The 27,398-nt window shown below is 38.1% G+C and overlaps 5 protein-coding genes across 5 annotated transcripts; 3 read left to right on the forward strand and 2 right to left on the reverse strand.

Annotated features, from left to right (window-relative positions):
* Positions 1 to 3,476: 3,476 nt before the first annotated feature.
* Positions 3,477 to 5,349, reverse strand: LOC101308476 (beta-amylase 3, chloroplastic-like). Its single transcript, XM_004301764.1, has 5 exons — positions 4,994 to 5,349; positions 4,625 to 4,835; positions 4,404 to 4,508; positions 3,929 to 4,293; positions 3,477 to 3,828 (listed from the first exon to the last, which is right to left on the reverse strand). Exons 1-5 carry the CDS (start codon positions 5,347 to 5,349, stop codon positions 3,477 to 3,479), a joined length of 1,389 nt encoding a protein of 462 aa, XP_004301812.1.
* Positions 5,350 to 5,867: 518 nt separating this feature from the next.
* LOC101308775 lies at positions 5,868 to 9,357 on the forward strand. The gene is made up of 5 exons (XM_004301765.1): positions 5,868 to 6,131; positions 6,237 to 6,458; positions 6,849 to 8,192; positions 8,278 to 8,463; positions 8,566 to 9,357. The coding sequence occupies exons 1-5, from the start codon at positions 5,868 to 5,870 to the stop codon at positions 9,355 to 9,357; spliced, it is 2,808 nt and encodes a 935-aa protein (XP_004301813.1).
* A 1,863-nt stretch (positions 9,358 to 11,220) lies between these two features.
* On the forward strand, positions 11,221 to 13,637 carry LOC101308580 (BTB/POZ domain-containing protein At3g05675-like). Its single transcript, XM_004300434.1, has 2 exons — positions 11,221 to 11,374; positions 12,026 to 13,637. The coding sequence occupies exon 2, from the start codon at positions 12,082 to 12,084 to the stop codon at positions 13,375 to 13,377; it is 1,296 nt and encodes a 431-aa protein (XP_004300482.1). The 5' UTR covers positions 11,221 to 11,374; positions 12,026 to 12,081; the 3' UTR covers positions 13,378 to 13,637.
* Positions 13,638 to 14,128: 491 nt separating this feature from the next.
* LOC101308874 (uncharacterized protein C119.09c-like) lies at positions 14,129 to 16,101 on the forward strand. The gene is made up of 3 exons (XM_004300435.1): positions 14,129 to 14,479; positions 15,191 to 15,339; positions 15,783 to 16,101. The coding sequence occupies exons 1-3, from the start codon at positions 14,303 to 14,305 to the stop codon at positions 15,919 to 15,921; spliced, it is 465 nt and encodes a 154-aa protein (XP_004300483.1). The 5' UTR covers positions 14,129 to 14,302; the 3' UTR covers positions 15,922 to 16,101.
* Positions 16,102 to 17,869: 1,768 nt separating this feature from the next.
* Positions 17,870 to 19,935, reverse strand: LOC101309160 (dof zinc finger protein DOF4.6-like). The gene is made up of 2 exons (XM_004300436.1): positions 19,753 to 19,935; positions 17,870 to 19,346 (listed from the first exon to the last, which is right to left on the reverse strand). The coding sequence occupies exons 1-2, from the start codon at positions 19,774 to 19,776 to the stop codon at positions 18,459 to 18,461; spliced, it is 912 nt and encodes a 303-aa protein (XP_004300484.1). The 5' UTR covers positions 19,777 to 19,935; the 3' UTR covers positions 17,870 to 18,458.
* Positions 19,936 to 27,398: the final 7,463 nt, after the last annotated feature.

Raw genomic sequence — 27,398 nt, forward strand, 5'->3', positions numbered from 1 at the left:
TCACTGAATGGCTAGTAGTTTGGGCTGGTCTGCCAGAAGAGGACGCCACGTGGGAACAAGCCCACTCACTCATGTCCAAATTTCCCACCTCCAAGCTTGAGGACAAGCTTGCTCTCATGGGGGGAGGACTTGTTGAGACCAAACCCATACCTAGGCCCAATCTACATCAACAGCCCATTCACTCCACAAATATCTTAAGACAGCTCCTGCAGAATAGTACTGAAGCTCAAGAACCACAACACCGTTCCAGCTACAGACTTGTCTTCTTCTCTCTTCTGAAGCTCCAAGTTGTAACATTTGAACTAGTTTGTCTTCTCTATGATAGTGGCGGTCCCTGTGCCATGTGTTTACCCGTTGTTGCAAGAGAGAACTCCATATATGTTGTAGCTTCCTTCCCAGTTGGGTATCGATGAATATGAAAACTCTTTAATTTCTCTATTTTTCCCCTTTTTCTGTAGTTGTAGCCTATTACTATACACAGCTAAACCCTAAATCTATATATGTACTAGACGTTCTTATTATATCTTAAAATAATTGATATTAGTTTCACGGTTGGATAGAGATCATGATTTCAACTTTGTAATGAGTTCAACAAAAGGTAAAAATACAAGTTAAAAGGCTTCTACATTTACAACAACATGGATTAACATTGCAGGATGTCCCAGTTTCAATAAGGGCATCCTGGGATTTATCTTAAATATCTTAGGAAAACAAAGTTGGGACTGAGATAAGTCTGTTTAAAGTCGAAACAGTCCAAAACTGGGAGGTCTGGCGTCTGGCGTCTGGGCGAAGTGCCATTTTGTCGTTTTGATGTACCAGAATGGTGTCGAGTAAGTCTTGGTTTGAAATAACTTGGATGCCAATCTTGTTTCGAAATTCGAACAAAAGAGAATCACAGACCAACCTCCCTAGCTACATGGTCCTTGACCACATACAAAAGATCGATGTGTGACCAATTGCATTTGGGTTACAAAAGAAAATCACATACCAACCTCCCTACATGGTCCCTGACCACATACAAAAGATGTGTGTGACAAATTGCATTTTGGTTACTTAAAGCTAGAGGGTTCTATAGATTTTGAATATAGTGAAGCAACTCTTGGTGCAGTTAGAGAATCTCTTCCATACGTGACTAGTTTGTTGCCTAAATCTCGTTTTTTGGACGAGTTAACTAATTCTAGTATTCTGAGAAACCAGAGTACGTAATGGATTAGTATTTTCTGCTCTTGCGTACAAGTTGACACTTACGAATATAGCAAAGATCAGATTGATGAAGCTCTCACGATTGACGTGTTGAACCACTCTCCAGCGGTGCTTGCTGAAGCAGTACAAGCTGTTTTTCGAAGATTAAATAACTAACAATGGGGAGAAAATTTACCAAGAAAGTGTATGAAAAACAGTGCCGATCCTGTGTAATATGAAGCCCTGTGCGAAATTTTGAATGTGGCCCTTTTTTTTTTTTGAATGTGGTCTTATTTACATAATTTTGTTCCCGAATGTATAAACCAACACTAAAACCCATAATCTCTCATTGAAGCGTGAGAAATAACAAACTATATATATTCCTAAAGTTCTAGAACAAAGAAATGTTGTACATGAAAGAGAAGGAACCTCATAAATCAAAATTAGAGATTAGGATTTGATTTTTTGTGTTTGGGGTAAGCAAAATACACTCAACGAGTAAGAAAAAGAGTTATAAAATCGCAAGGAAAACGTAGAAAACAAAGGAGGAAAAACAAAAGGGGTGAAAAATACAGAAGAAGAAAAAAAAAAAAAAGGAAAGAGAAAGGGGTGAAAAACAAACGGAAGAAAAAAGAGAGAGGATATGGGGCCTCGAACTGGGGTGGTTAGTTAATAAGAAAGAATCCAGCCAACTCTGCAAGAGAACTTGTTTACTTGCTTAGCCTTTTTAATATATGTTACGTACATATCTATATGATAAAAATTTTCGAAAGCCCCTGAAAATCGGAGGTCTTGTGCTGCTGCACGCATCGCACGGCCCAAAGGCTGTCTCTGATGAAAGATTATTGAAGGCTTGGAATTACCTAAAGATCATAAGACCATATTGTCAAAGCTAACACATCATAGCTATGTTGGAGAGAAGATGTTAAATTTGTTAAAATGGTAGACATTTCTCTTTTTTTCAATAAATATCTGAAACCGGGCGTAGGGCTGAGCCTGCCAACTTGGCTAAGTTCCAAACCCTTAAAAATAAATAAATAAATAAGCAACACCAATATTATCAGTGCAACACCACATAACTCATTATTGTTTAGACTCTGGAAGTCTCCATTTGTTTTGTCTTTCCTTCATTGTTCAATGCATGTTAATTTCTAGTTGGAATTGGGCTTTCTTATTAATTTTATAACTGTTTTTGTTCCTTTTCTAAACTTCAGAATTTTCTTCCAGTTGTTTATATTTCTGCTACTCCACAATCCCATTTCCCCATTACCAGCTATTAGCAACAACACGATTATATGTGTCTGGCTCCTCTAAAGTTAGTAAATTTCGTAAAATCACAATCGCCAACAAATCTAATGGATCCTATTAATTCACATTATTAAGTCACCACTTTTTTTTTATTTTTTCCTTAGTCGTCTTCTCCATCATGTGTATTCCTTCCCTCATCGCTCTCCTTTCCCTTTAATTTCTCTTTTATGTTCTCTCTTTCTCGTTGTTTTCCAATAGATAAAAGCTATCAGACTTCAATTCAGATTAAAGGCCAGGTTTATTCTCTTCATATAATTGTTTCTGCTAAACCATATACTTCTTCATATAGTAGATTTCTTATGGTATTCAACCCTAGATTTCAAAAGATTTGTAACTATGTTTGTTCTCTGATAAAGATTTCGATTTCGTAATATACCCATCTGAATCCCGAAGGTAGCTTGTCACTTGATCCATTTAAGGTTAATATATATATATATATATATACGGGGATTCTCAGGTGCGGACGTCCGCACCGTTTTCCGGTACGGATTTCTGCCGTTTCAGCGCCGGCGATGCCGTTTCTTCTCCCCGACGTGATCCCAGACCTCTCCCGACGGTGTTGGAATGAAGAAGAATGCCGGAGAGATCGCGATCGGAGGTCCACCATGATCGGTGGTGAAGTTCTGAGTGAGATTGCTGCATAGACCTCCGATTGATCTCTCCGGCCTTCTTTTTCATTCCAACACCGTCGGGGGAGGTCTGGGATCACGCTGGGGAGAAAAAACGGAATCGCCAGCGCTGGAACGGTGGAGAAACGACAGAAATCCGCACCGGAAAACGGTGCAGACATCCGCAGCAGAGACGGCATGTGTGTGTGTGTGTATATATATATATATATATATATATATATATATAATGGTCAATGAAATTAAAATAATACTGAAATTCCTGAACTGAACTGTGAGACTGGATGACAATAAATAAATGATATAAACTCCCTATGTACAAATAGAAAAAGGAAAGATAAACCGGCTCTGGCTCAATACTTAATCGTTGAGATTAGACATTCGCCTAACAAAATCAGTAAACGTAGCTCGAGAATGCTTTTCTAATAAATATTTAGGTGACTTGAACGACTTGAACTTGTCGGCCCTCAGTTTGAATGAGAAGGAAGGGTTTTCAAGTCCAGATAAGTAATTCTTTGACATTTTTACCACTTGTTTTAACGATGTTAGTCTCCCATTGTAACATGGGTCAGAAGATTCACCTTCCACGGGTATACCACAAAGTCTAGCAGCTGAGAGTATCTGCTTGAGAAGACCTTCTGGACTACTGGTGCAATACCTTTCCGTCTCATCTTTCAAGTCAAAAGAGGAGCAGCATAACGTGAACCCATGCCTATATATACAAGTGACATATATAGTTTGCCTATTAAGGAATGAACAAGCTAAATGCATAATAGCTGGGATTAAAAAACATGACATTACAATGTCCATACCTAGCAAACATGCGAGCAAACGGCAAGTATCCATCTCTTGTTGAAGTGTTGTAATAGCCAGCAGTTAGCTCCGAAATATGAGATGGATGGAGATAATGGTAATAGTACCCACCTAGTTTTCCTGACATAGTTACATTTGTCCCGGAGAAAATGGCCTCAGCTTGCTCGCATATCCTTTCTCCGTGCATCAGCAACATCCCGGAGTACCATTCGAGGAGAAATGCACCATACGGCGTATTCCAAGAATCATCATTACCATTTCCTTTAATTCCTGCAAATTGCAATGGTTCTGAAAGACGACATACATCTCCCCATTCAGGCATTCCTAGCTCTCTGGCGTATTCTTGTAGAGACGCAACCATGTACTGGCATGGTCATGAGATTGAAAACAAACGTACATTAGCATACTTAGTAGATGGACAGTGTAGCGAGGACCTCATTCGATCCATATAGGCAACAATCTTTTCCCAAGTACCTTATCATAGCAATTAAACTCTCCCGTACGACCAATTACCAATTCATGTATATTAGCCGAAGGATATTTTAATTCACCGTCGGAGCCCATTCCAACTTGAATTCCCTGCAAGAAGAGGTTTTTGCATTAATCTTTAGTATCGTTCGTAAATCTATACGTTGTGCACTGAACACTCTCCGTATATATGGGAAATTACTCAATAATATGTATAAACCACTCACTGTTATAACATGACCTAGAAAAGGTCTGAAATTGTCTCTGAAGCTCCTCATGAAATCTGCATATGTTTCGAGTGGTGAACGCCCCCGTAAAACAGGAAGGGTATCACACCCAAGCGAAATGTATTCTTCTCCTGAACATCCATATCTATTCTTATATCCTAAACCACGATTTTTCTGGAACTCTTCAAGTATCCATAGAGGAAGATCAACCCTAACAAACAAACATACATGCATGCATAGACTTCAACAAATTAAGCCAATAAATTATTTAAGGATATATCATATATACATATACATTAACCCTTCTTTTCTTTTCTTTTTTGAAGAAGAAGATATACATTAACCTTTCGACATTTGAAATGAACTTACGTTTTTGGCCATGTTGGCCAATCCCGTTCACTGTGAAAAGCAAGCACGACACGAATCTTTAATCCGCTGCGTTGAACCATTTCGGCCATCTCCAAAAAGGCTTCCCAATGATAAACCCTAGGCTCCCTCTCGACCAGGGCCCACCACACATCCATGACCACGCCTTCAACTCCTGCTTCTGCGAGCACCCCAATTGACTCAGCTGTGAACTCTCGCCTGCCCACCGTGCCCACCGGGTCCGCCTCGCCACCGAGATCATCTAAAGGTAGCGTGACGTACACCGGCGACGATAATGAGGAAGATTGCTCCGACGATAGTTTTAGCTGCCGACTACCAACGGCGGAGCAGGTGGTCATGAATCGTGGATGATGAATTATGGGGTGAGGTTTTGCTCGGAAGATGCTAGGGCATTGCGTTAAGGTTGATGGTGCGTGTGGCAGAGCAATGGTGGTCGACATTATTAACAAATAGTTAAGTTGTACGTCGGAGCTGCTCTTAAGATTAGGTTTTGAAAAGAAAGTTTCGGATTTAGGGTTTGTCACGTTTATTAAGTTTGTTTCTCGGATTGATCGAGACATGCATGACTTAGAGAAATACCTGGAAGGTGGAAATGCAGTAACAACTTTAAAACCGTATCATCGATCAATGAGGATCGGAGGATTGAAACAGTAAGCCGTTTTTGACTAGATTCTAGATTGACCAAAGAATCCTTCATCAATTATTCTAGGATCTAGATTTAATAACTTCAAAATGCCTTGACTTGATAGTATAATCTTTTTGTTTCAGTCTTCCTTCTCCAAACCGGAGAAACATGATGAGTTTCAAGTGCCCCAACTCTATTGTCGACCTCAACTCCTTTCGATTTTTCATGGACATGGGATCAGCTTCTAGGGTTATGCCATCCAACTATCAAAGACCAACCTCAAGCTTGTATCTTAAATATTCACGTGGTGCTTTGTCTTCGTTTAGCAGAGGAATTTATGCCCTAAGTGTCGACGCTTTTGAGGATATCAATTCTGGATTATGGGGTACGCATCTGCCGAAGAGCGACGCAACTTCTGCCAAGGTCATGAAATTCGATAATATACATTCTTCAACGAATATATATGCGATGATCTACTACAGAATTCTAATTCAGGTATTGCTGCGGTACATTTTTCACGAGTCTCAGTTTATTGTCATCACAATTAGCTAGCTTTTCTGTCGAAGTGTTTATTTATGTTTGGATATTACTACTTGTCAGGTCAAATGGTTGTTGAAACTTTCAAAGATCCCAGAATTCACAGAGGTACCTAGTTTCAGTGAGCGTGCTGAGCGTTACTTGCAAGGAGTTATTGATGGATTTTGCATAATGGAAGCCATAGAAATGACAACGAGGTGCGAGAAGAAGACAAACCATGATTATGTTAGAGCTGTGGAATTCTTCTTGAAGCTGAGATGCATATCAATACCAGAGATAACTAAGGTTGAGACTTTTGCTTGCTTTATTAACTAGCTAGGTCTTTCCCTTACATTCTGAAACATTTCTTAACCTTCTCATTTTCACCCCTTTAATTTAGTATCATGCATTTAACATTCATATCCCAAACCGATATGTTATGATGAATTAAGTAAAAATCAATCAATCTGAAGACCGTTTATATATCCATTTTTAAGCAGTAAATGGGTAGTTCGTATATTTTGATCTTACAAGCCTTCATTCTGTAAAGATCGATCTTGAAGGAAAAATATATATATGTAATGAACATAAACAAACTGGCAGAGGGGGTGAACGTTTTGATATCCATCCTATCATTTAAATTTTGTTTCGATATTTCTGAGGAATTAATTGTGTAAATGTTCTTGCCCGCTGTAGGTGCTCGATACTTTCCAATTTGCTTCCACATCAGAGGATATAAACAGTCTTGCGCATGCGTTAATGTTAAAAGATGTCATGAACAATGTTGTGTTTCCTGTTATGGATGATCTGATCAAGGCAATAGCAACCTTGTCAAAGGACAATGCATCCATTCCAATTCTTTCTCGCAGGGAGGGATACAAGGTCTCACCCACAACTTTGGGCAAGGAATTGGCCAATTTTGCTGTCAGGCTAAGCATAGAGAGGCATAGAGCTTCTCAAGTGAAGATAATGGGGAAGTTTCCTGGTGCTGTTGGAAGTTCCAATGCTCATTATGTTATATATCCTCATATTAACTGGCCGCACATTGCTGAAGAGTTCATCACTTCTCTTGGAGTGACTTTCAATCCTTATGCTACTGAGGCCGAGACTTACGATTACATGCCAAAAATTTTCAATGCTATTAACCGATTCAATAGTATAGTGATCGACTTTGAAAAAGATATGAGTGACCACATGTATTTTGGTTACTTAAAGTCCAGAGGTTTTGATCTTAGTGAAGCAACTCTCGGTGCAGCTAGACAAGCTCTTTCCTACGTGACTAGTTTGTTGCCTAAATCTCGTTTTTTGGACGAGTTGACTGATTCTAGTATTCTGAGGAACATGAGTGAAGGATTAGTATGTTCTGTTATTGCGTACGAGTGGATATTTACGAATATAGCAAAGATTCAGATAGATGAAGCTCTCGCGAATGACGAGATGAACCACTCTCCGGCGGTGCTTGCTGAAGCAGTACAAGCTGTTATTCGAAGATATGGTGTTCCAGCAGAGACCTATGAGAAGCTTAAAGAACTAACAATGGGGAGAAGAGTTACCAAAAAAAGTCTAAGAAAGATTATTGAAGGCTTGGAATTACCTAAAGATCATCAAACCATTTTGTCAAGGCTAACACCACGTAGCTATGTTGGAGAAGATGTTAAATTTGCTAAAATGGTAGACATGGGAGTTAAAGCAGCTACTAGCAACATCAATAAAAGTGCAACGGCTTGGCCACAATTGGATGGTCTGTGTTGGGATAAATTCAAGGACTTGGCTCCTTATACGAGCGAGTATGGTCTAATCTACTTCATTGTTCTAGTTCAGATCAAATGGTTGCTATTGCTTTCAGAAATTCCTGAAGTGACTGAGGTACCGAGGTTTAGTAAATCCGCGCAATCTTATTTACAACAAATAATTGATGGATTTAACTTCAATGATGCATTTGAAGTAAAGAACCTTGTGAAAGTGGCAAAGGTCGACGAAGTAGCTGCGGTGGATCAGTTCATCAAAAAGAGATGTGGATCACATCCAGAAATAGCTAAGGTTAACTCAAACTCGATGACTTTTCTATTTAAATTGTTTTGAGTGAAAGAGCCTCGTATAAATGAAAATTTATCTTTTGTTGTAGGTGGTTGAAGTTTTTCACTTTGCTTGTACATCTGAGGAGGTCAACAATCTTGCCCATGCACTAGTCCTAAAAGGAACCATGGATAAGGTCATATACCCTGCCATGGATGATCTGATTTATGCAATATGTGGCATTGCTAAGGACACTGCTCATATTCCTATTGTCTCTTCCACTCATGATGGACAGGTAAAAGTAGCTTCTTGAATTTATCTCGATTCACTTCATACTTGATATTTTAGCAGTACCGTTTTGTGGTTTGATTTTGTATCCTCCTTTATCATCTTGTAGCCTGTAGCGTTTACAACTTTGGGAAAAGAAATGGCAACTTTTGCTGTGAGATTAAGCAGAGAACGGAAAGAGATTTCGCAACTGCAACTAAAGGGGAATCTGGGAGGTGAGGTTGGAAATTACAATGCTTATCTTGTTGCATATCCTGATATTAATTGGCCTCAAGTTGCTGAAGAGTTTGTCACGTCTCTGGGTTTGAGTTTTAATCCCTACGTTACTCGGATCAGAGCTTATGATTATGTGACAGAACTTGTTCATGGAGTTGGCCAGTTCAACAAGATATTGACGGACTTTGATGGAGAAGTACAAAGGTACATGAATATGGGCTGTTTTAAGCAAATAAACAAGGCTAGTGAAGGCAGTAACATTGGTGTGGCCAGTGGTAATCAGTGTTCCTTGAGCAGGAAGCTACCTATTTCAACTCTTTTAAGGAACATGGGTTCAAGATTAGAGCATTCTCTTGTCACCTACAAAAACACACTCGATCTAATATCAACACTTGAGGCGGTTGATGCAGGCACGATCAAGGAATACTTGAATCTCTATTCCGGAGCTCTCGTCGGAGAGTTAGAGACGGTTGTGCAAAGATATGGTGTCCCCGAGCCCTACGAAAAGTTGAAGGAACAAACCGGAGGAGAAGTAATAGTTACCAAGGAAAGTATAGTACATTTTATTCAAGCCATGGAAGTACCTGACGAAGCAAAGGTCATTCTACTTAATCTAACACAATGTAGCTACGTCGGAGCCGCTTCCGAATTGGCCAGAACAGTAGACATAGCCGTGAATTCTTAGATGTATAAAGCTGTTAGCCACTATTTGTGAAATTGCAGGGAGGTGTTTGTCCGGCTTTCCGAGCAAGGTGGGTGGTGCAATGCTTGGCAGAGTTCACAAAACATCGGTACAAATAACCGACTTCAGGTTAAGATGAAGAGGCGACGGTTGCAATGGGAATGCCTAACGGGAGGCGGCTTAAAATTAACAAATGTTGGCTGAAACCAGTTTGGAATTGCTTTAAATCACTTGCCGTGATCTCTTTCATGTTGGTTTGGGATACATTACAACAATTTCTTCATCCCTTTTGCTTATAAGAAATATGTGTATACATTCTTGGTCTCATGGCAGTGATTTTACTCCTTTTAATTAGTAGATTCTTCTATCTCTAGTTTTATCCCTCAAACCAGTGTATTATGCTTAGGTTCCAACATTTATAGAGTTGTAGTGTTCAAGCTATCCATTGGTCTACTGCTCTTTCTTTTAATTTACAAGCAAAACGTATCACTATCTTTTTGGAAGTACCTAATTTGCATTGATATGTTATACATAAATATACTGGGATTTGTTTGATCGGTTGAAGCTAACATGGTTTTATCACAGACAACATTATAATAGGAAGAGCATTTGAGGAAGAGCACAACAAGTCAACAACAATGCTCTGGATACGCTACTTGGGTTTAGGAAGAGCACAACAACAATGCTTTCCACCAGCTGGGTTGGTAACACATTTCACTGTAGGAATACCCAAGGGTGCACATAGGGGTTTGCAGTCCTTACTTCTTTTGCAATCACCTATGTAAAGGCAGCGGTGTCTGGCCTTAAAATCTTTCCCTACCAGACTATATTCCAAGTTAGTTTCATCGTCGAAATTGCATTGATCGCCTTCTGCATATCACACACAAATAAAAACTTAGCTCTTATATAAGATGTGGATCTGGGAGAAACACACGTTATTACATACCAGGAGGGTCTGCTGTGACATGGAACAAGATCAAAACAACAACAGCAAGAAGCAAAGGAAACTTAGATGAGGAGGAAGCCATGTTAAATTCTGGTACCCGATCTTATTAGTGTGACCAAGTGTGGACTGGGATTGGATTTATATGCAAGAAAACCGTATCCTAATAAATTTTCCCTTGGCATCTTCAAATAGAGTAATAATAGACTATGCTGACACTTGGTTCAGTTAAGCTTTTGTTGAAGTAAATATTTCAGATTTACCCTGATACCAACCCACTAAACACCAAACAGAAGTTAAGAAAGGAAGATTTTCCAGATTGAATTCAACTTTGTAGCCACCAACGTCCTTAAAATCGAATTCAAGGCCAGAATCTGTGTTCCTCCCCAACCACTCTCACAAAAAGACCGAACTCTATCAAATAAAAGTACGAAGGTCGAAGGCTACGCCTAATTAAATTTTTGTAGGTAAAAGAGAAAAGTTTAGAAACTATAGGCAATTAGGCACTACATAAAATATATGAATTTATACAAATGGTTAAGCTAATACTGATCAAAGTACTTGGTTGCAACTTGGGCAAGTTGTGATAAAACTAAAGCAAAGTAGCTAACTTTTTGGTGTTGATGATCCTCCTACACTAATTTAGAAAGAAAGATATGTTTCATGCTTAGATCAAATCTCATACACATAACCCCAGTCTATCATCCAATCATTTGCTTCCATTCTTGGGTGATGTTACTCTCTCATCTCCCATGCTTATTTGAAATGCACCAAATTGCCCTCTGAGAAATACACTAATCTCCTCCCATCTCTTAACACATCACCCTAGCTACAACCAAACACAAGGCTATTTTGGTCAATGCAACACCTTTTGTCCCTTCACTTCATCTCAAAGTTTGTTTCTCAGTTGATTAGTTGAAACTCAATTGAGAAATTCAGAGAACTCTGAAAAAACCTGAGGGCTTTCATCTATGCGCTTTTCAGTTATAAGCAGCCGGAAAATTCAGCAATTCACAGCGGATCTGGTTTCTTCAGTTGAAGCTTGGGACCCATTTCTGCGGTTCATACAGTTACGGGGTGAGTTGTTTTCCTATTTAATAATACCCAGTTGGAAGAAAGGAAGAATCTTGGTTTTGGGATGGCTAGAAAGATTGGAGCTTGGAATTTGATATGCCAGATTATTGAATGGGGACTTCATGAATCCATTGGGTTTTCATCAACTAGTGATCTTTTGCTAGAAACGTTTTTAAGTTCATTTCTTAATTTGTCTATGTAATATTTACAGCTTATATATTTAGTAGGAGTATATTTAACATGAATGATATAGATTGAGGAATTGATTTGTGACCTTTTTTGGTTTTGTTGATTGGGATACTACGTTGTAGCTGCAACTGTCTTCTTTGTTACTAGTGGATGTTTAACTTCTTAGTATGCATTGGATTTGATGAAGTCATGATTGCCAGGGAAATTTTTAGTTTAATCAATAATGAAGAAGATTTGTGGTCTGTTCTATCACATTTCTTACTAGCGTAGATATATGGAATTATATAGATCAGCTATTGTTGCTGCAATGCAGTTTTGAAAATTTTCCTTACTAATATATTTCATGTTGTTTCTAGATAAGATTCTCATGCAAACATACCTGAGCTTTCAGTACATAACTTATTTGTATTTCTTGTAGAATTTATGTGGATTGATGGACTGTTTATGTCAAATTGTAATTTTCAGCTGAAGAAAGTAGTGTGCTCTTTCAATTGTTTATAGCATGAACCTTGTTGCTGCACATGGACAAAGCTTTTCAAACCAAGCCTTGCATACTTGGTGATCAGAATACCAGTGACGTAGTTATCTGCTTGAAGGATATAGAAGGACGACACCAACAGTTTTACTCCCATTCATCTGTTCTCATAAAAAGGAGCAAGTACTTTGCTGAACGGTTGTCTAATCCAAGCCCTAGTAATTCCATTAGTGTTCATTGCTCTGAGGTCAACTTTGATCACCATGTCAACCTGTTGAGGTTGTTCTATCTTCCAACAGAGTTAATTTTGGACGCCTTGGACTCTGTTAAGTCTGTTGTTGGTATTCTTCAGTCAGCAGTAAACTTCAAGTGTGACGAGATTGTGTACTGCTGCATCCAGTACTTGGAGGCTGTTCCTTGGGAGGACAAAGAAGAAGAGCACATATTAAGAGCTGTATCAAAGTTGGGTCCTGTAGCTATGCCCATAATAGCTAGGATCCAACCTGTTGATTTAGCTGCCACCAAAACTGTTTTCATCTCAGCAATTCGTGTTGCCACATCCATTGTTGGACCATGTCCTCCATTTGGCAATGAGCTTAAAACTTCTGCTCAAGAGCAAGTTGAGTACATGTTAGGAGAAGACGAGGATACACTATTGGTCAAAGCAGATGATGAAGTCAGATCTGTGGCAAGATTGGGTCTCTTGCATATTTGTTCAACATTTGAAAACGAATTGGCTTCTTTACTTTTGGAGCCAGACCTTGCATCCGAGACAGCAGATGAGAAAATAATGCATAGTTTATCTGATCTTGAATGGATGTGTAGCATACTTGGCAAGATGGATTTGATGAAAGATTTTGTTTCCAATTGGGCCGAAAGCTCCAATATTGTTTTAGGAGTGATCGAGGACAAGAAACTTGATTCATTTATGTGGGGCTTGAAGATTAAGCTCATAGAAGTCACTGCTAAAGTCTTGGAAGCAGTTGGCTATGGTAGTGTGATTCTTCCGGCTCCAATTCGCTTGACATTACTGAAGTCATGGCTCCCTTATATTAGGAAGATGAAGCCGCTCTTGGATGCAAAGAGCAGTGAGGATACAAGTTTTCCATACAAGATGAATGAGGACTTGTGCCAGACCATTGAAGGGGCCATTGTCACATTAGTACTCGCGTTACCATCAAATGATCAAGCCGACATCCTGGCAGACTGGATGAGAGCCGAGCAGGTCCGGTATCCGGACTTGAGCGAGGCTTTCGAGGTCTGGTGTTTCAGAACAAAGTCTGCAAAGAGAAGATTAGTTGAGGTATTGGATGGGGCTGGCAATGCCACACTTACACTCTGATAGTTTTTGCTCTCATATGTTATAAAATTGTTTAGATCCAGTGGAAGGGCATTATCAAATCGGTAATGATTCCATTGCATTTATGTACCTTTGGCATAATTGAGCTCCTTCTAAGAGATTGAGCCCCCTTTCTATACACTTTCAACATATTATTTTCCAGTACAACCTAAGTCCTCCATTCATATTTGTTCATAGTTTCATACACAATGTTGAATTTCTGTACCAATTGAATAATTTAAAAACAAAAAACATTCTGTTCAGATCTAAAAGCTCTTCACCCACATCTTCATCTTTAAGAATTCTTATGGCAATTACATTATACTCACAGTTCAATCATTGTCTGCATTAACCATTTTTCGGACCAATTTCAAAATGAAGGGCATTCTCATATTTATCTGAAATATTAAGCATGTCTACATGAGCTACGTTGCCATACTCAAAAATGTCATTCATAGTTTTTATTGTCGACCATATTTTAATGTATGTTCAGATTATCAACAACACTCCATTTTCATAATACATTCTCCTTCAACTAATAATTACGAGTATGTGACTATAAAATCATATTGTCATAATTCTATAAATAGTTTCATGTTCACATCAAGAATGTAATGTAATGAAAAATTGGATCGTTATCATCCGAGTTTTTCTTTTTCCTACGACAAAAAAGAAAGTTCAGATATTAACGATCCCAGTGGACCCACCAATTTGAGAAGTCATCACCGCCCAAAAAAAAAAAAAAACCAAACGCGATTCGGAAAAATCCGCATTACAAATTAGAAATACAAAGTCTTCGACTGAGTTTGTCGTCGGTGATGATGAGCATCTCCTCCTCATTACCATCATCGTCGTCGTAGCTCGCTCCTCCTCCTTTGTTTTATATCCAATCTCCGCCGCAGAAACCGAATCAGAGCCACCGGAGGAGATGTACGTCACGGCGGTGCGCCCGACGGATCTGAATCGGAACACGGAATGGTTCACGTACCCTGGCGTATGGACCACCTACATTCTCATCGTCTTCTTCTCTTGGCTCATCGTCCTCTGCCTCTTCTCTTGCTCTCCCGGCATGGCCTGGACCGTCGTCCACCTCGCTCATTTTCTGGTCCATCTCTCTCTCTCTCCTTCTCTTGTTTTCGCTATCTATCTCAGCTTAGTTTTCGTCTCGTGTTTGCGTCTCTCTGTGTTTTTGGTCAAATTTGGGGGATTGTGAATCTGAATCCTTAGGGTTTTGATGTGAATCATGATGATTTTGAATTAGGTAAGCTTGCTTAATAGTTAATTGCGAAACAGAGCTGAGAATTTGAATAGGTAACCGCTCCTGTAAGCTAGGACGTGATCTTTCTGTATCGGAACACGAAAATTTGTAGTGAATTAGATGAAATTTGAGAGCATTCTGAGTTGTTTTAGACAATCAGCGGCGTTTCATAACCCCGGAGACACTAGTTTTGCTAGGCAGGATGAGGGAGAATGAAAATTAATGTCTAATTGGTTTAGTCCTGAAGAGTAATTATATAGCTTGTAATGTGTATTCTATAATATGATTTCTAAGGTTATTGCATATTTGGAACAGCACGTTTTGTGTTGATTGATATGGGGTTTCGTATGATTTTCATAACACTTAATATGTTGGTGTTAAAGCTCAATTGTAAGTAGTTGCTGCTGCTTTTGTGTGGAAGTGTCTGTTCTCTGTTGTGTGTTTCTTTGTAGATTACTGGATTGTACTATCTATACAGAAGAGTTGATGACGTACAATCTTCCTGTTGGTGATTATAGCAATTTTTTTGTGCTGATTGTTTTCCGGTCTTCCTTTCAGGTTACGTACCAATTCTTTCACTGGAAGAAGGGAACACCATTTGCTGATGACCAAGGTATCTACAACGCACTTACTTGGTGGGAGCAGATAGACAATGGCAACCAGCTCACTCGAAACCGGAAGTTTCTAACTGTTGTACCTGTTGTGTTGTAAGTACTTTAAGCTTTCTTGTATGTGTTAAAAGTAGTTTAAGCTTTCCTATATAAGCCTTTGTTTGGAACTTTGGATATTTATAAGTACATGTGAATTAGTGGAGAATGCATTGTTGGGCCATTAAGTATCTCTAAACTTGTTGAGTGTTGAACTTTTCTAATGGCTTCATATTTACACATTTTGATAACCTAGTGCTAGTGAAATGGAAGGACAGTAGTATTTTGTAAATCCTTAGTTTCTTTCAACCTTGTTGTAGTTGTACAGTCAATCTTTCATGAGTAACTACTGTCACCTTTTTGCTCGTTAGAATTATTCTTTTCCTATGTATAATGGAATGGCACTTGACATATTAGACAAGAAAGATACTGAAGTAAATCTTTACATGCTGCTACTATATTTTGAAGCTGAATCTTTCTCAACTACATTCATGATTTTGCAGGTATTTGATAGCATCTCATACAACAGACTATCAAAATCCGATGCTCTTCTTCAACACACTAGCAGTTTTTGTGCTGGTAGTGGCAAAGTTCCCAAACATGCACAAGGTTCGTATATTTGGAATCAATGGTGACCTCTGATTTCTAAAAGAACAAGGTTGACTTCAGTTTTCTTGGTCTAGTTTATATTGGCAATCAAATCTAATGGTATATCCCTGTTGATGTTGACACTGGAAACAGTATTATTTTTTGAATGAATTGAAACTTTCAACTGCCCTCCACTCTCTCGGTTGCATACTAAACTGACTGGGATATTGTCCAATACATTATTTTCTTGTTATATATTTGAATTCCAGTGTTGCATTCATTGTTCTCCATTTCTATGTTCCCTTTTATTACCCAATGATTATACGCTCAAAATCCCACTTAGAAGACTTCTGGTGAGCAATGCACATGCAACTCCAGAATGTGATGTACATAATACAATTGCACAGAAATCTCCATCCTGAGTCCGCACTCTTTAAGTCTGTATGGCACTATCGAGTTGAGTCACTTGGGGCCTGTTTTGTATTGCTGTAAAAGGACCATAAAAGAATGCTGTATATATTTTCTTTTCTTCATGTGAGAATGATCAGTTGTCACTTCAAAACAGCATTGTCAAAATCTTCAGTACAGTAGTATTGTGGTTGTATACAATAACTAGACGAAATGGTTTTAATACATCACTCTTTAGGTGGCCTTGTGAAACATCAGGAATCATTTAATTCAGTAATTGTTCTTGAAATCTTGGATTTCGTTGTACTATAGGTTACCCAAAATTTATTTGGCCGCTGTGTTGCGTTTTAATAAGGTTAGCTGTGAGCATCCCCAATTCTCTCATCATCATATGCTAGAGAGAATTATATATGTGACCTCTACAATCTTCTACTCAATCGAAGCAAAGGTTTGAATTCTCGCCTAACATCTGGACTTGCTCATTGTCAAACACAATTGGATACATCAATGGCCTAAACTTTACGCTTGAGAAAAGTATCTGGTAAGTCGTGGATAGGCACTTTTACCTACTGGAAAAAACTTAAACACTAGAGCACAATGACAATAAGCCAAAGACATGACTACAGATCCGGCAAGCACCATTGAGATCCAGTTTTCATCTTTTATGGTTTTTGTTACGTGACATTGTGACTGACCCTTTTTTCTATAAATAGCTGGAATGGCCACTAGGTTTTTCAAGGCTCTGCTTCATTCTTAGCGTTCAAGGAATGTGGCTTGTCATTTTCAGCTTGGACCAATGTACTATAGACTCCATGGCCTAGATTATTAGAGAGAGAGCTAGGTGGAACCAGATTCAGTGGTTAATATTTATACCCAAAATAAGTGAAATTCTGGAAGACCAGCCTTGTGGGCATTGTTATTATGGAAGTGGCTTACAGCAAGAAACCAAAGGATGAGGAAAAAAAATTGGATTTAAAAATTGGGCGAGGTAAGAATTCAGATCTGGATGGGATCAACTTAGTGGGGTGTATTATTCTCTCTTTAGCACACTTGCCAAGGGGAATGTTTTTGTGGGGTCTATTACAGGACCAAAGAAAGAAGGGTTTGTCAGATCTTTCTCTCTATCTTTCATCTCAGTGAGACTTGGAAAAAAGAAGAAGGGGTGGCATGGAAGCAATGATCATTTCTGGAAATACATTTATAATGGGGAACATTGTGAAAGAGTCTTCAAAACTGTTTGGATATGTTGGTACTTGGTAATAAGAGTCTCACCTACTGTGAGACTGGGAGAGAGAGAGAGAGCTTAGAGCTTAGCTAAGCTAAGGTTTTCTGGTTGAGGGCAGGTAGTGTTTAGTACTGGTTCCAAGTAAGAATATGGAGATCAGATCACTGAGATCAGCAAGGCTAAGGTGGTTAACTTTTTGGAAGGAGTTGTTTATAGCAATGTCATGTGGAAAGTTCCAATATTCTCACCTTCTTACCTGGCTAGCTCTCTCTGTTCAAATCAGTTTAGCTAGCTTTTCTGTAAATGGCTGGCTGGAAGAATCTATGTCCCTGGTTAGTATGACCTTACTAAACAACATCACATAGAACAGAGGAGAAGGGGATGGCTAGCTTAGCTATCCCATAAGTGCACATTATACACTTATATATATAATATATTGATTGTACCAATTTAAGCTAACCAACCAATGACAAATTACAGTGGGCATGCCCTTTACTTTCTCTTAGTGATAAAATAGCTAGAGAAGATCAATTACATGAAATAAAGGGCATTATGCAAGAACAGTAGGGCATGCCTCTTCTCTACTTGCTACATACCCTAAAAAATTCTGGGCTGCTGGTCTTTTCGATCATCATTGCTTCTAATATCCTCATAGAGTACGTAGTAGTAGTATACCAATAAAAGTCACTCTTAATTATATGAAGCCAATCTAAAATAAGCTCCAAAAAATAACCCACCATAATTAAACCAAGAGAAATAAGTAGAAATCCAAAGTGATAAATTAAGAAAAAACCCCATGTATCCTATGATCTGTTAGTACTTATGAACTCATAACTCCAAACAAGTTGCCCGCCACCATGAGAGAAGAAGATTAATATAGAGTTTAAAATCAGAGAGAAAGAAAGAAAGAAAGAAAGAAAGAAGAAAAGAGAAGGAATGTTTTGATCTTCTTGAAGTTTTACCATGATCCTCCTCCTAACATTCCAGTCCAATACCCAGTTGAGTCTCCACCATGATGATGCTCCTTGTTGTTCTGCTGATGATGATCAATTCCACCACCACTGCCTGACACTTGTTTTAAATCCTCAAATGGAAACAACAGCCTCCCACTGTTTTCTTGAACATGATGACCTTGAAGAGCACTCCCATACCCACTTCCAAGCCCATCAAGAGAGAAATTAAGGGTTGGCTTGATCATTAACTCACTCATGGGGAAGCCAGATGTATATACACTTCCACTGTTGTTGTTGCTGTTGGGATCTGAATTAGGTACTGGCATGGGCATGAAGGAGTTCAAACCCCTGGAGGTCAAACCAGTGAGAAGCTCCAAAGCTGAGAGGTGAGATGCTGTTGTAGTAGTGCTAGTGCTGGAAGAGTTGTTGTTCTTGTCACTGTTTTGATCAATTTTGGGGATTTGATGATGTGCAAAAACTTGATTGGATGGAAAGCCCAGGTTGAGATCTTGACCTTGGTTATTACCTTGGTTGCCTTGGGGTTGTATCAGATCAGGAAGCCTCTTTGATGCGTTGTTGGAAATATTAGAAGTTGGTGTTGATGAGGAAGAAGACGATGATCTCTTGTTCTTCCTTGAGCCTCCTCCAACTGGGATGTTCCTGAGAGACCCCCCATCAGTCCAGTACCTTCTACAGGTCTTGCAGAAGTATCTGGGTTGTGTGAGGCTGTAGTTGTTGTAGTAACAGAACTTGGTATTGGTGGAGTTGCACCTTGGACAGTTTAGGGCAGATTCTTTCTGAGGCCTTGCAAGCTTCCTCTCTAGATTATTAGCAGAAGAAGGCTTAGGGCAAGTGTTTGTCACTATCTCTTCTATTGGTTTCACCACAATTCCCTGAAAATGAACCAAGATCAAAACAAAGACTCTATTAATCAGTACTGGTTGTTCAGAGAACTGAGAATTTAAAAGGGTAAGAGGAAGACAAAGAAGATAACAACAAATGAAGAGCTGCTTTTCACTACACTTTTCAGAATTGTATCAGACAGCAAAAGGAAAAGAAAATATGGAGGTCTTTTCCTTTATCACCTAAGCAAAAGATAAAGTGAAACAAACATGTTTGTTGAAGAACTGATGAAAACTACATCCAATTCTGAGTGGGGACTTGAACAACAACACCAACATCCTCACACCAAAAGTATTATTCACAATGAACCAAAAAGAGCAGAAGCCATGAAAATATGAAGAAATACAAGAATAAGAAGAAGAAATAGGTTGGTAAATCTATGTGTGCTGTATGTACCTGTGGCCATTGAGCAGTGTCCATGGCTGAAGCGAAGCAAAGGTAGAAGAAGGTGTTCTCCTCAAAAAGAGAGAAAAACCGCTTTTCTTGAAACTGGGTACAAAAGCTGAGATAAAAGATTGTTTTTGAGAGGGTTTGTGTGGACGTTCTTCTGTGTATGTATGGCCCTTGCTTTATGTGATGTTGGGTGAAGAAGAGTGATGTTGCCTTCTGCAATATAATATGTAATAGTAATATTCTTTCATTTCTTAAGTATTATATTCTAGACCTCCCAGAAGGAATATCTGTCTTCAAATTTAGTAATTTTATATGATTGCTTCAATTCGTTTGCACATATTTCTCTGTTTACAAACACCAGAAACCACGGCCATGTCAGTTACTCTCATTGCATTCATCAGCTAGCTTTTATCAAGTTAATTTTGCTTCTACATAAACCCTATGGAAATTTCTTGTCAATCCACTAAACAAATATGTTTTCGATTCATTTCCGACATAATATTTGTTAGATATATACGTTGTTTATGAGCTTTTTAACAAATATCATCTGATAAATTAATTATCACTACCATTAACGTCACGAGTAAAAAATTTCAGTTCCCTCAAATCCGGTTATGATATAACCAAATTAAGCTTTACCCTGATTGTATTGTTATGAATATGTAAAATATGTATCCGACAGCAAATAAAGGAGATACATGACTTCTCTTAAAGATAAATCATGTTTGATAGCATATGCACTAGATATAGTGTCCAAAGAAAAAGGACAAGCCTACACACCACATAATCCATTTGTGTGTTTTGTTTTTTTGAATTCTGGGTGTTACATAACTACTCTAGGGTTTAGAAAATCTGCAGAGTATGTTTTCTGGATCAATGGTACTTTTAGTTCAAAGTTGAGCACCTAACAACTTCGGTGTTGGATTAAGTAAAAAGCCAAAGAGCCATTGAACACGTCCAATAGCTTGATGATGAATGATGTATACTTAGCTCATCAGCCCAGCTACTATATACAGCATACATCACTTCACTTTGAGACAACCAGACTCCAATAATTATCCATGATCATTACAAACCATTTATGCATGAAGCATCTGAACTGACTCAGCATTCAATCCATGGGATCAATATGGCAAAGACCTCTTGCTACTGCTACTTGCCACATGCGTCTTACTAGTACCATTTCTGTAGCTCCATGGAGGTGAAGATATAGATCGATATCTAATTAGCTAAATAAAACTATGTAATGGTAATTTCTTTCAAAAGGCTTTGGACCACTTTGAAATCAAAGAGATGATTCGATCTATACACATGATCAGCCTTGCTGGTTAGGGATGAAGTAGGTTTTGGGATTAATTTGAAAACATTGAGATCTTCACTTTATATGGAAATGTTTGCTAAATTGTATAGTCTCTTATAGATTTGGGATGAATTTGAAGCATAAATGGAAGGTAATTGCTAGATGAGGATAAATTGCAGGTATGGAAAATGACGTGACTGAATCGGTATTGAATTTTACATCTCTTTTAACGTCGACTTAATAAAATCTCATTTCTTTTAAAATCAGACCCCATACCTAAAACTTAATGAAACTTGCTTATCGATTAATAACGAAGGGAATATTGTGCATGGTTGAATTAAAGGAACAACTGGATGAAACCCTACATCCAACTACTGCAAACTAATGATATATAACAGGTATCATTAGTACGTAATTAACAATTAATGAGAGTGATAATTAACTTGATAATTCTCTGGCTAATGAGCTAATTAAACTGAATATATATAGCTACAAAGTATGACACGTTACACGTACACGTACACGTACACGTACGTCTAGTTATCATAACATCAAGCTCAGAAGAGCACTCGATCATTAGTTCCGGCCGAAGTATTCGAATGCAAGTATTTTTAAAACTAAAATTCTTGCATTCCAAGCATATACGTACAATTATGCTGCAGATCATTCGTCTTGTTCTAGGTTTAGTTTAATTAAAAATGAAGGATGGTGATAACCCATGTTTTAACTAGTATCATATTAATTAGCACATGAGTTAGATCAATTACTAAATCTCCTAGTTAGAGGGAAACAGGTGTTGAATATTAAACCAAAAGCTCACTCGATCAAATCATCAAAAGAGTCTCCTCAAAGGGTCGATCTAATCTTTGATTGATTTTGAATCTCCATCATTTGATTTCTTTTAAAATACATGTGTAAATCAATGACATCGTTTGATAAATTTTTAAAGTTTGTTTCGAATCGATATTGGTTTATAGATACGATAGATAAGAAAGAAAATTTATTTTCGATGAGAATTTTGTTAAACTTATAAGTACGTATAAAATTTTGTTAGACTTATAGAATTGTAACCGTTGTTAAATCGGTTCTCTCATTAAATCTAATGAATGAGAGTTAGGAGTACATTACATATTCAAAAATAGAGCGGATTTTGGCCAAATGAAACAAAAGCTTCGATCTAGAAACAGAAAAAAACAAAAGCTTCGGTTGGTAGTAACTTTTGACCAAACATTCACTTAACATTTCACATGCATTATATCATTACCCATAGCAGACTAGCTAGTACGCAGTTATTTCACTTGGCACTAAAGATTCCAATCGGGTCTATGCTGGTCAACTCAAAGAATGACACCTGGAACATGCACTGAGACTGAACTTGAAATGGCATGGATCGAGCTGAATGATTGAGCTCCGACGGCTGTAAATGGCCGGATTTCCTCCTTGTGGACTGTAATCATGGTGTTGATCGATATGATCAAATGGGGACTCTCTGCTAGCTTCTCCGGCCATATTCATCAATCGTGTAGGACCTTGTCATCTTATCTCGTCCGGAACACGACTGGTATCACATTATTAGCACCAAATCAATTTCTCATAACAATGTGATGTTGATCGACCGCCCAAGACCTCGTCAGTAGTATTTCTATCCCCAAGCTCTTCGTCGGGAATACGAACCTTATGTGAGTTTATAAGGATTTGTGCCACTTCATCATTATCAATTGATTTTGAACGTGAACCTCGTACTACGTTATCAACTAATGCATACCCTGAATTGAAGCACTTGTCTCGACCCTAGTTTCAGTTCTGTAGGCTAATATATATGCTTAGATTTCCTAACCTCATTGCACGAATTTTCTTGTACAAAAAGTGACTGGTGCTTCTTCTTCGATTCGAATTCGTAGCAGTAAACGCCTGTACTGTACCGCACAGAGAGGCGCGGCGAGTAGAAGCCGTCAAATATGGGGGGCATCTACGGCGGCGGGTCCCTCCCCCAACGTCTACTTGTCGATGTTGAAGCCATAGCCGGCCATTGAAATTCTTTCTCCAAATTAAGGATTGGGCGGTGGTGGGATGGCGGGAGGAGGGCCCCCACCTCTTATACTCTGCGCGTGCCTATTTCAATTTTGCATAATCCAACCAAGCAAGGAAGGAATCTAAAACCCTCGAAGAGAACCACCGAACAAGGCCGTTGGTCGAGACTGGCTCCCGCCCACTGATGTGGACCGCATGTGATGGGTGCGCCACACACCTCATCAGCTGAAAGGGACGATTGTTTATAGCAAACTTGGTCCAGGACTTTCCTCATACATCTCTATCAGAACACCACCCCTTCCCCCTCTCTAGGTCAAGTGCAAAACCCTAGATCAGTCATCTGTGTGAACTCGAGGATGACTCCAAACCGTCCGATCCTTAAAACTAGCGTGCACGATTGTCATGGACCTACTAAATCTCACTTAGAGTAACATCTTTCTTCGCACATATTATTTCGTATAGAAAAAACGGTTACTAAACAGTTAAACAAACATAACGTTTTATTGACAATCTGATAATATATAACGTTTTGTACATAAGTGTATGTGTATGTAAATGGTTAAGCTAACATGATAAGGTTTAAGCCTAATGGAAATAATTAACATATATGCATATGTATCAAATACAAGATCGATAGTGGAGTAGTAGTGCAAACATGAACACAGAACACATGGCTGCAATTCAATAATTGTCATGAAGTATACAAGTGCTGCTCAAAAGCATGGAGGGGGCAGGCTATGTATGGCCTCTAAGCATATAATTGAGAGAAAATGGGGAAGGCCGGCGGGTATAGGCACAGAAACGTACCCCCAAGGGTCCACGCCACCTACATATTTCCCGAACCATGCCTAGTTTGCAGGTGAAGGTTTCGCAAGTTCTATTATGCAGATGCATTTCTGGTTCACTCTTCAAAGTGCTAGCTCGTCCATGATGTTCGATCACGATTGAAGGAAAACTTGTTAACGATTTAAAGAGTATGACAAGTGAAGGAGTTTATCGATTTGAATCATTTGATCCAGCAACATGATGAACATATGAGTTACAGTTCTAATTACATGCATATATAATGCATATGCTGGAGATGGAATTGCCAATATTGGCTAGTTGACCTATATATACGAAATGCAATAAGCGATCAGTTTCCATGGGTTTTATTTGATAAAGTTCGGATTTCTTTGTCTGAAGAATGAAAATATAATCCTAGTTTTTGGTTTGGGTGGGTGGGTATGACATCAAACACCAATAACATATACATATATGCATATAACAATGCTATGTTATAAAATTCATGCATGCCCGATGCAGTGCTATATAAGAATGCGACATGTTCTTTACTATTCGCGTAATTTGTAAATAGAATTTGTTTAAAACAAACAAGTTTGAGTGGAAAATGAGGTAACATGCATTAATCATAGTTTTTATGCCCATACAAATATAGTTACCGCTTACCGCTTACCAGACGAGATGATCGAGTTAATTTCTGTTTCTATTAATGGTGGAGGTAGTGTTATCTGTAGGAGAATTCCAAATTGGTGTTGTATGAACAAGCTCCCAAAATGAACCTAAACTCGATCAATACGTGCTTCACTTCCTAATCATGATCCTATCCTGGCTATAAGGACAGGATTTTATTGAAAACGAATGGTGTCGGCTATGCTATTGCTTTCTTTCATCTCAAGTTTCCCAACGATGGGGTCGAGTATCTGAAGTCAACTATTGAGTCCAAGGGATGACACTATGATACAGACATAGCAGCAACCCTGTGACGATCGATATCGTGAAGCAGTGACACTAATACTAGTAGTATATATTCTGAAATTGAAATGGAGCAGAACGAACCACTTGGTTGGTACCTAGTTGCCCAGAGTGTGTAATTCTGAATGGAATATAAGGAGGGCCTCACCATTGACAGTGCCTCCTCTTCTTAGCATGTCGACAATGAAAATTAAGGCTTGCTTTTTGACCTTAAATAACCTGGATCATCATGAGCTCAAGTAAACCCGTCTATGATCTTAATTTGTTTTCTTGGGCCTGGATATTCAACTGTAATCCTTAAAAGTCTTATAGCATGATCCATCTGCATAATTTGCATCGTTCTTAGAATCTGAATGACTTCTATATGTTGTTAGTTTTGATTCAACTCAGTTTATGCGACTTCTTACTTGGGATATACTACACCATCACATATTCACATATATATATTTTCAAATATATGATAAAACAAGTACTGAATTTACAGGTATAAAATCAACTTACTCGTCATCTAAGATTATAAGATTAATTGTATGTATGCCTTGCTAGCAGGACATATAGAACGAGAGCCTGTAAAAACTTAATTTGAAGCTGAGGACATATGCATGGGTTAGGGTTTGCGTATTAATATGGGCCTGTTGGGTGAGGAAACCACTCTGGTGTACTCTTTTCAATATATGTTATGTAGTTGATAATTGACTTCCCCTGCAACAAACTTGAGCGATAGCTACTTAATTACTTGATTAAGAATCTACGATAAGACAATTAGTCGTCTATATATTCGTATAGTATTACTATTAGCGAGGAAGATGGAAAAGGGTGATAGTAGTGGTTGTGGTATGAAACACGCATGTAGTCGTGGTTCATGACTCATGAGGTTGATGCCTTACCTTTTACATTTAGGCTTCTAATTGCACACGACTAGTTAATTAGGACACCCATAACCTAACGAGCTTAATTTGACGAACTCCCTTTGCTCCTTCAAATATACGTGACATTTTTAGCTCTTTTGACTAGCTAGCTAAATGTATTATATTGAAGATTTATGTTTCTTTCGGAAATGTTTTCTTGTCTATTAGAAAATACTGTTATTTAGTACATCAGTTACATGTTTATCGACCGAATTAAATCAAATATGTCTCTGCTAGCAAACCCATTTTTCGCTTACCTAATCTGAGAAATACTATGGTTCAAGTTTCACAGTGTTTTGAGCTAGTTAGCTTTCAAACTTCAAAGCTCCCCCCATGGTTGGACGAAGTCCGAGATCAAAGTTTCAAACATGACGACGATATAAGATCATAGTCAAGAGCGGGCATTGACACGTGGCAAGCACTCGTTTAGCCAAAGTTGAGTCTTAGGCTTGCCGCCAAAGGCTAAGTAGGTCAACTCCATTTTGTTTGGTGCCAAACGCTTTGGACTAGCTTCCCCAAAATACGAATAGTCTAAAGTATCCCCATTCAAGTCTTACACGAAGAATAAAATAGCTCGGAGTTGACCAACTTGTGATTATATAAACAGAGGACGTGAGCCACTCGTGATATGAACAAATAATGGTATTTTCCCTTAAAAGCTAAGTGTTACCTTTTCTAGTTTTGATCAATTTTTAAAGGGCAACCTTTAAACATAACAAACATATATTTCCTCGAAAACATGTTTAAACTTTGTGAACTCTGATCATAACGTACTACGATCAATTAAAACGATTATTCCTATATATAATGAACTACTTAGTAAGGTTTTAAAGGTTTCAGTTGCCAATTAAAGATTGATATATAATAAACAAACAATAATAGTTGTATTCTTAAAGCAACTTTAGCACTCTCTATTTTAGTTTTTAACTATTTTAAAGAGCGTATTTAGTTTTTTTTTTATATTTTCGGACCTCTAGCAGACTAGCCAAAGTTTAGCTATTATGACTTTTAGCTATCTTGCTAGTTAAATATAGCTAGCGAGATGACTCATATGAGGATAAATATAATTTAATACATTCATTGTAAGATATTTTACGTGATATATAAATATATTTAAACTACTTAATCTTTATTTGAATAATAATGTTGATGTAATGCTAGCTAAAATAGAGAGCATTGATGTAATCGCATTTCTAAAATTGTTAGCCAAAATGACATTTTATCTAATTTGACTAAAATTTAACTTAAAAATAGCTAGCATTGTTAAAGATGCTCTTATAGACTTAGGGACGAAACCAGGATTTGAATCTTGAGAGGGTTCAAATACAAATCAAGAAAGTATACCGGATAATAATATTAAAGTTAACCTCTATACATACCTTATTAATAATCAAATAAATTAGACATCAATGATAATTGATTGTAAAATATTCTAAATCTAGGCAATATTTACATATTTCTTCTATAAATTAGGTACAATTAGTATACATTAAGTGCCATTAGTCCTAAAATATTCTCCATTATTGTTTCTTACTTGTTTTTGTCATTGATTAGGGGGGTTTAGTGCTTGATTTAACACAAAAGTTCATCATTTGTATCAATCTTGTACACTGATTATGGAGATATTTAAAAAACCGTGGGGGGGGGGGGGGGGG

This window comes from Fragaria vesca, linkage group LG5 (assembly GCF_000184155.1).
Source record: "Fragaria vesca subsp. vesca linkage group LG5, FraVesHawaii_1.0, whole genome shotgun sequence".
Lineage (NCBI taxonomy): Eukaryota > Viridiplantae > Streptophyta > Magnoliopsida > Rosales > Rosaceae > Fragaria > Fragaria vesca.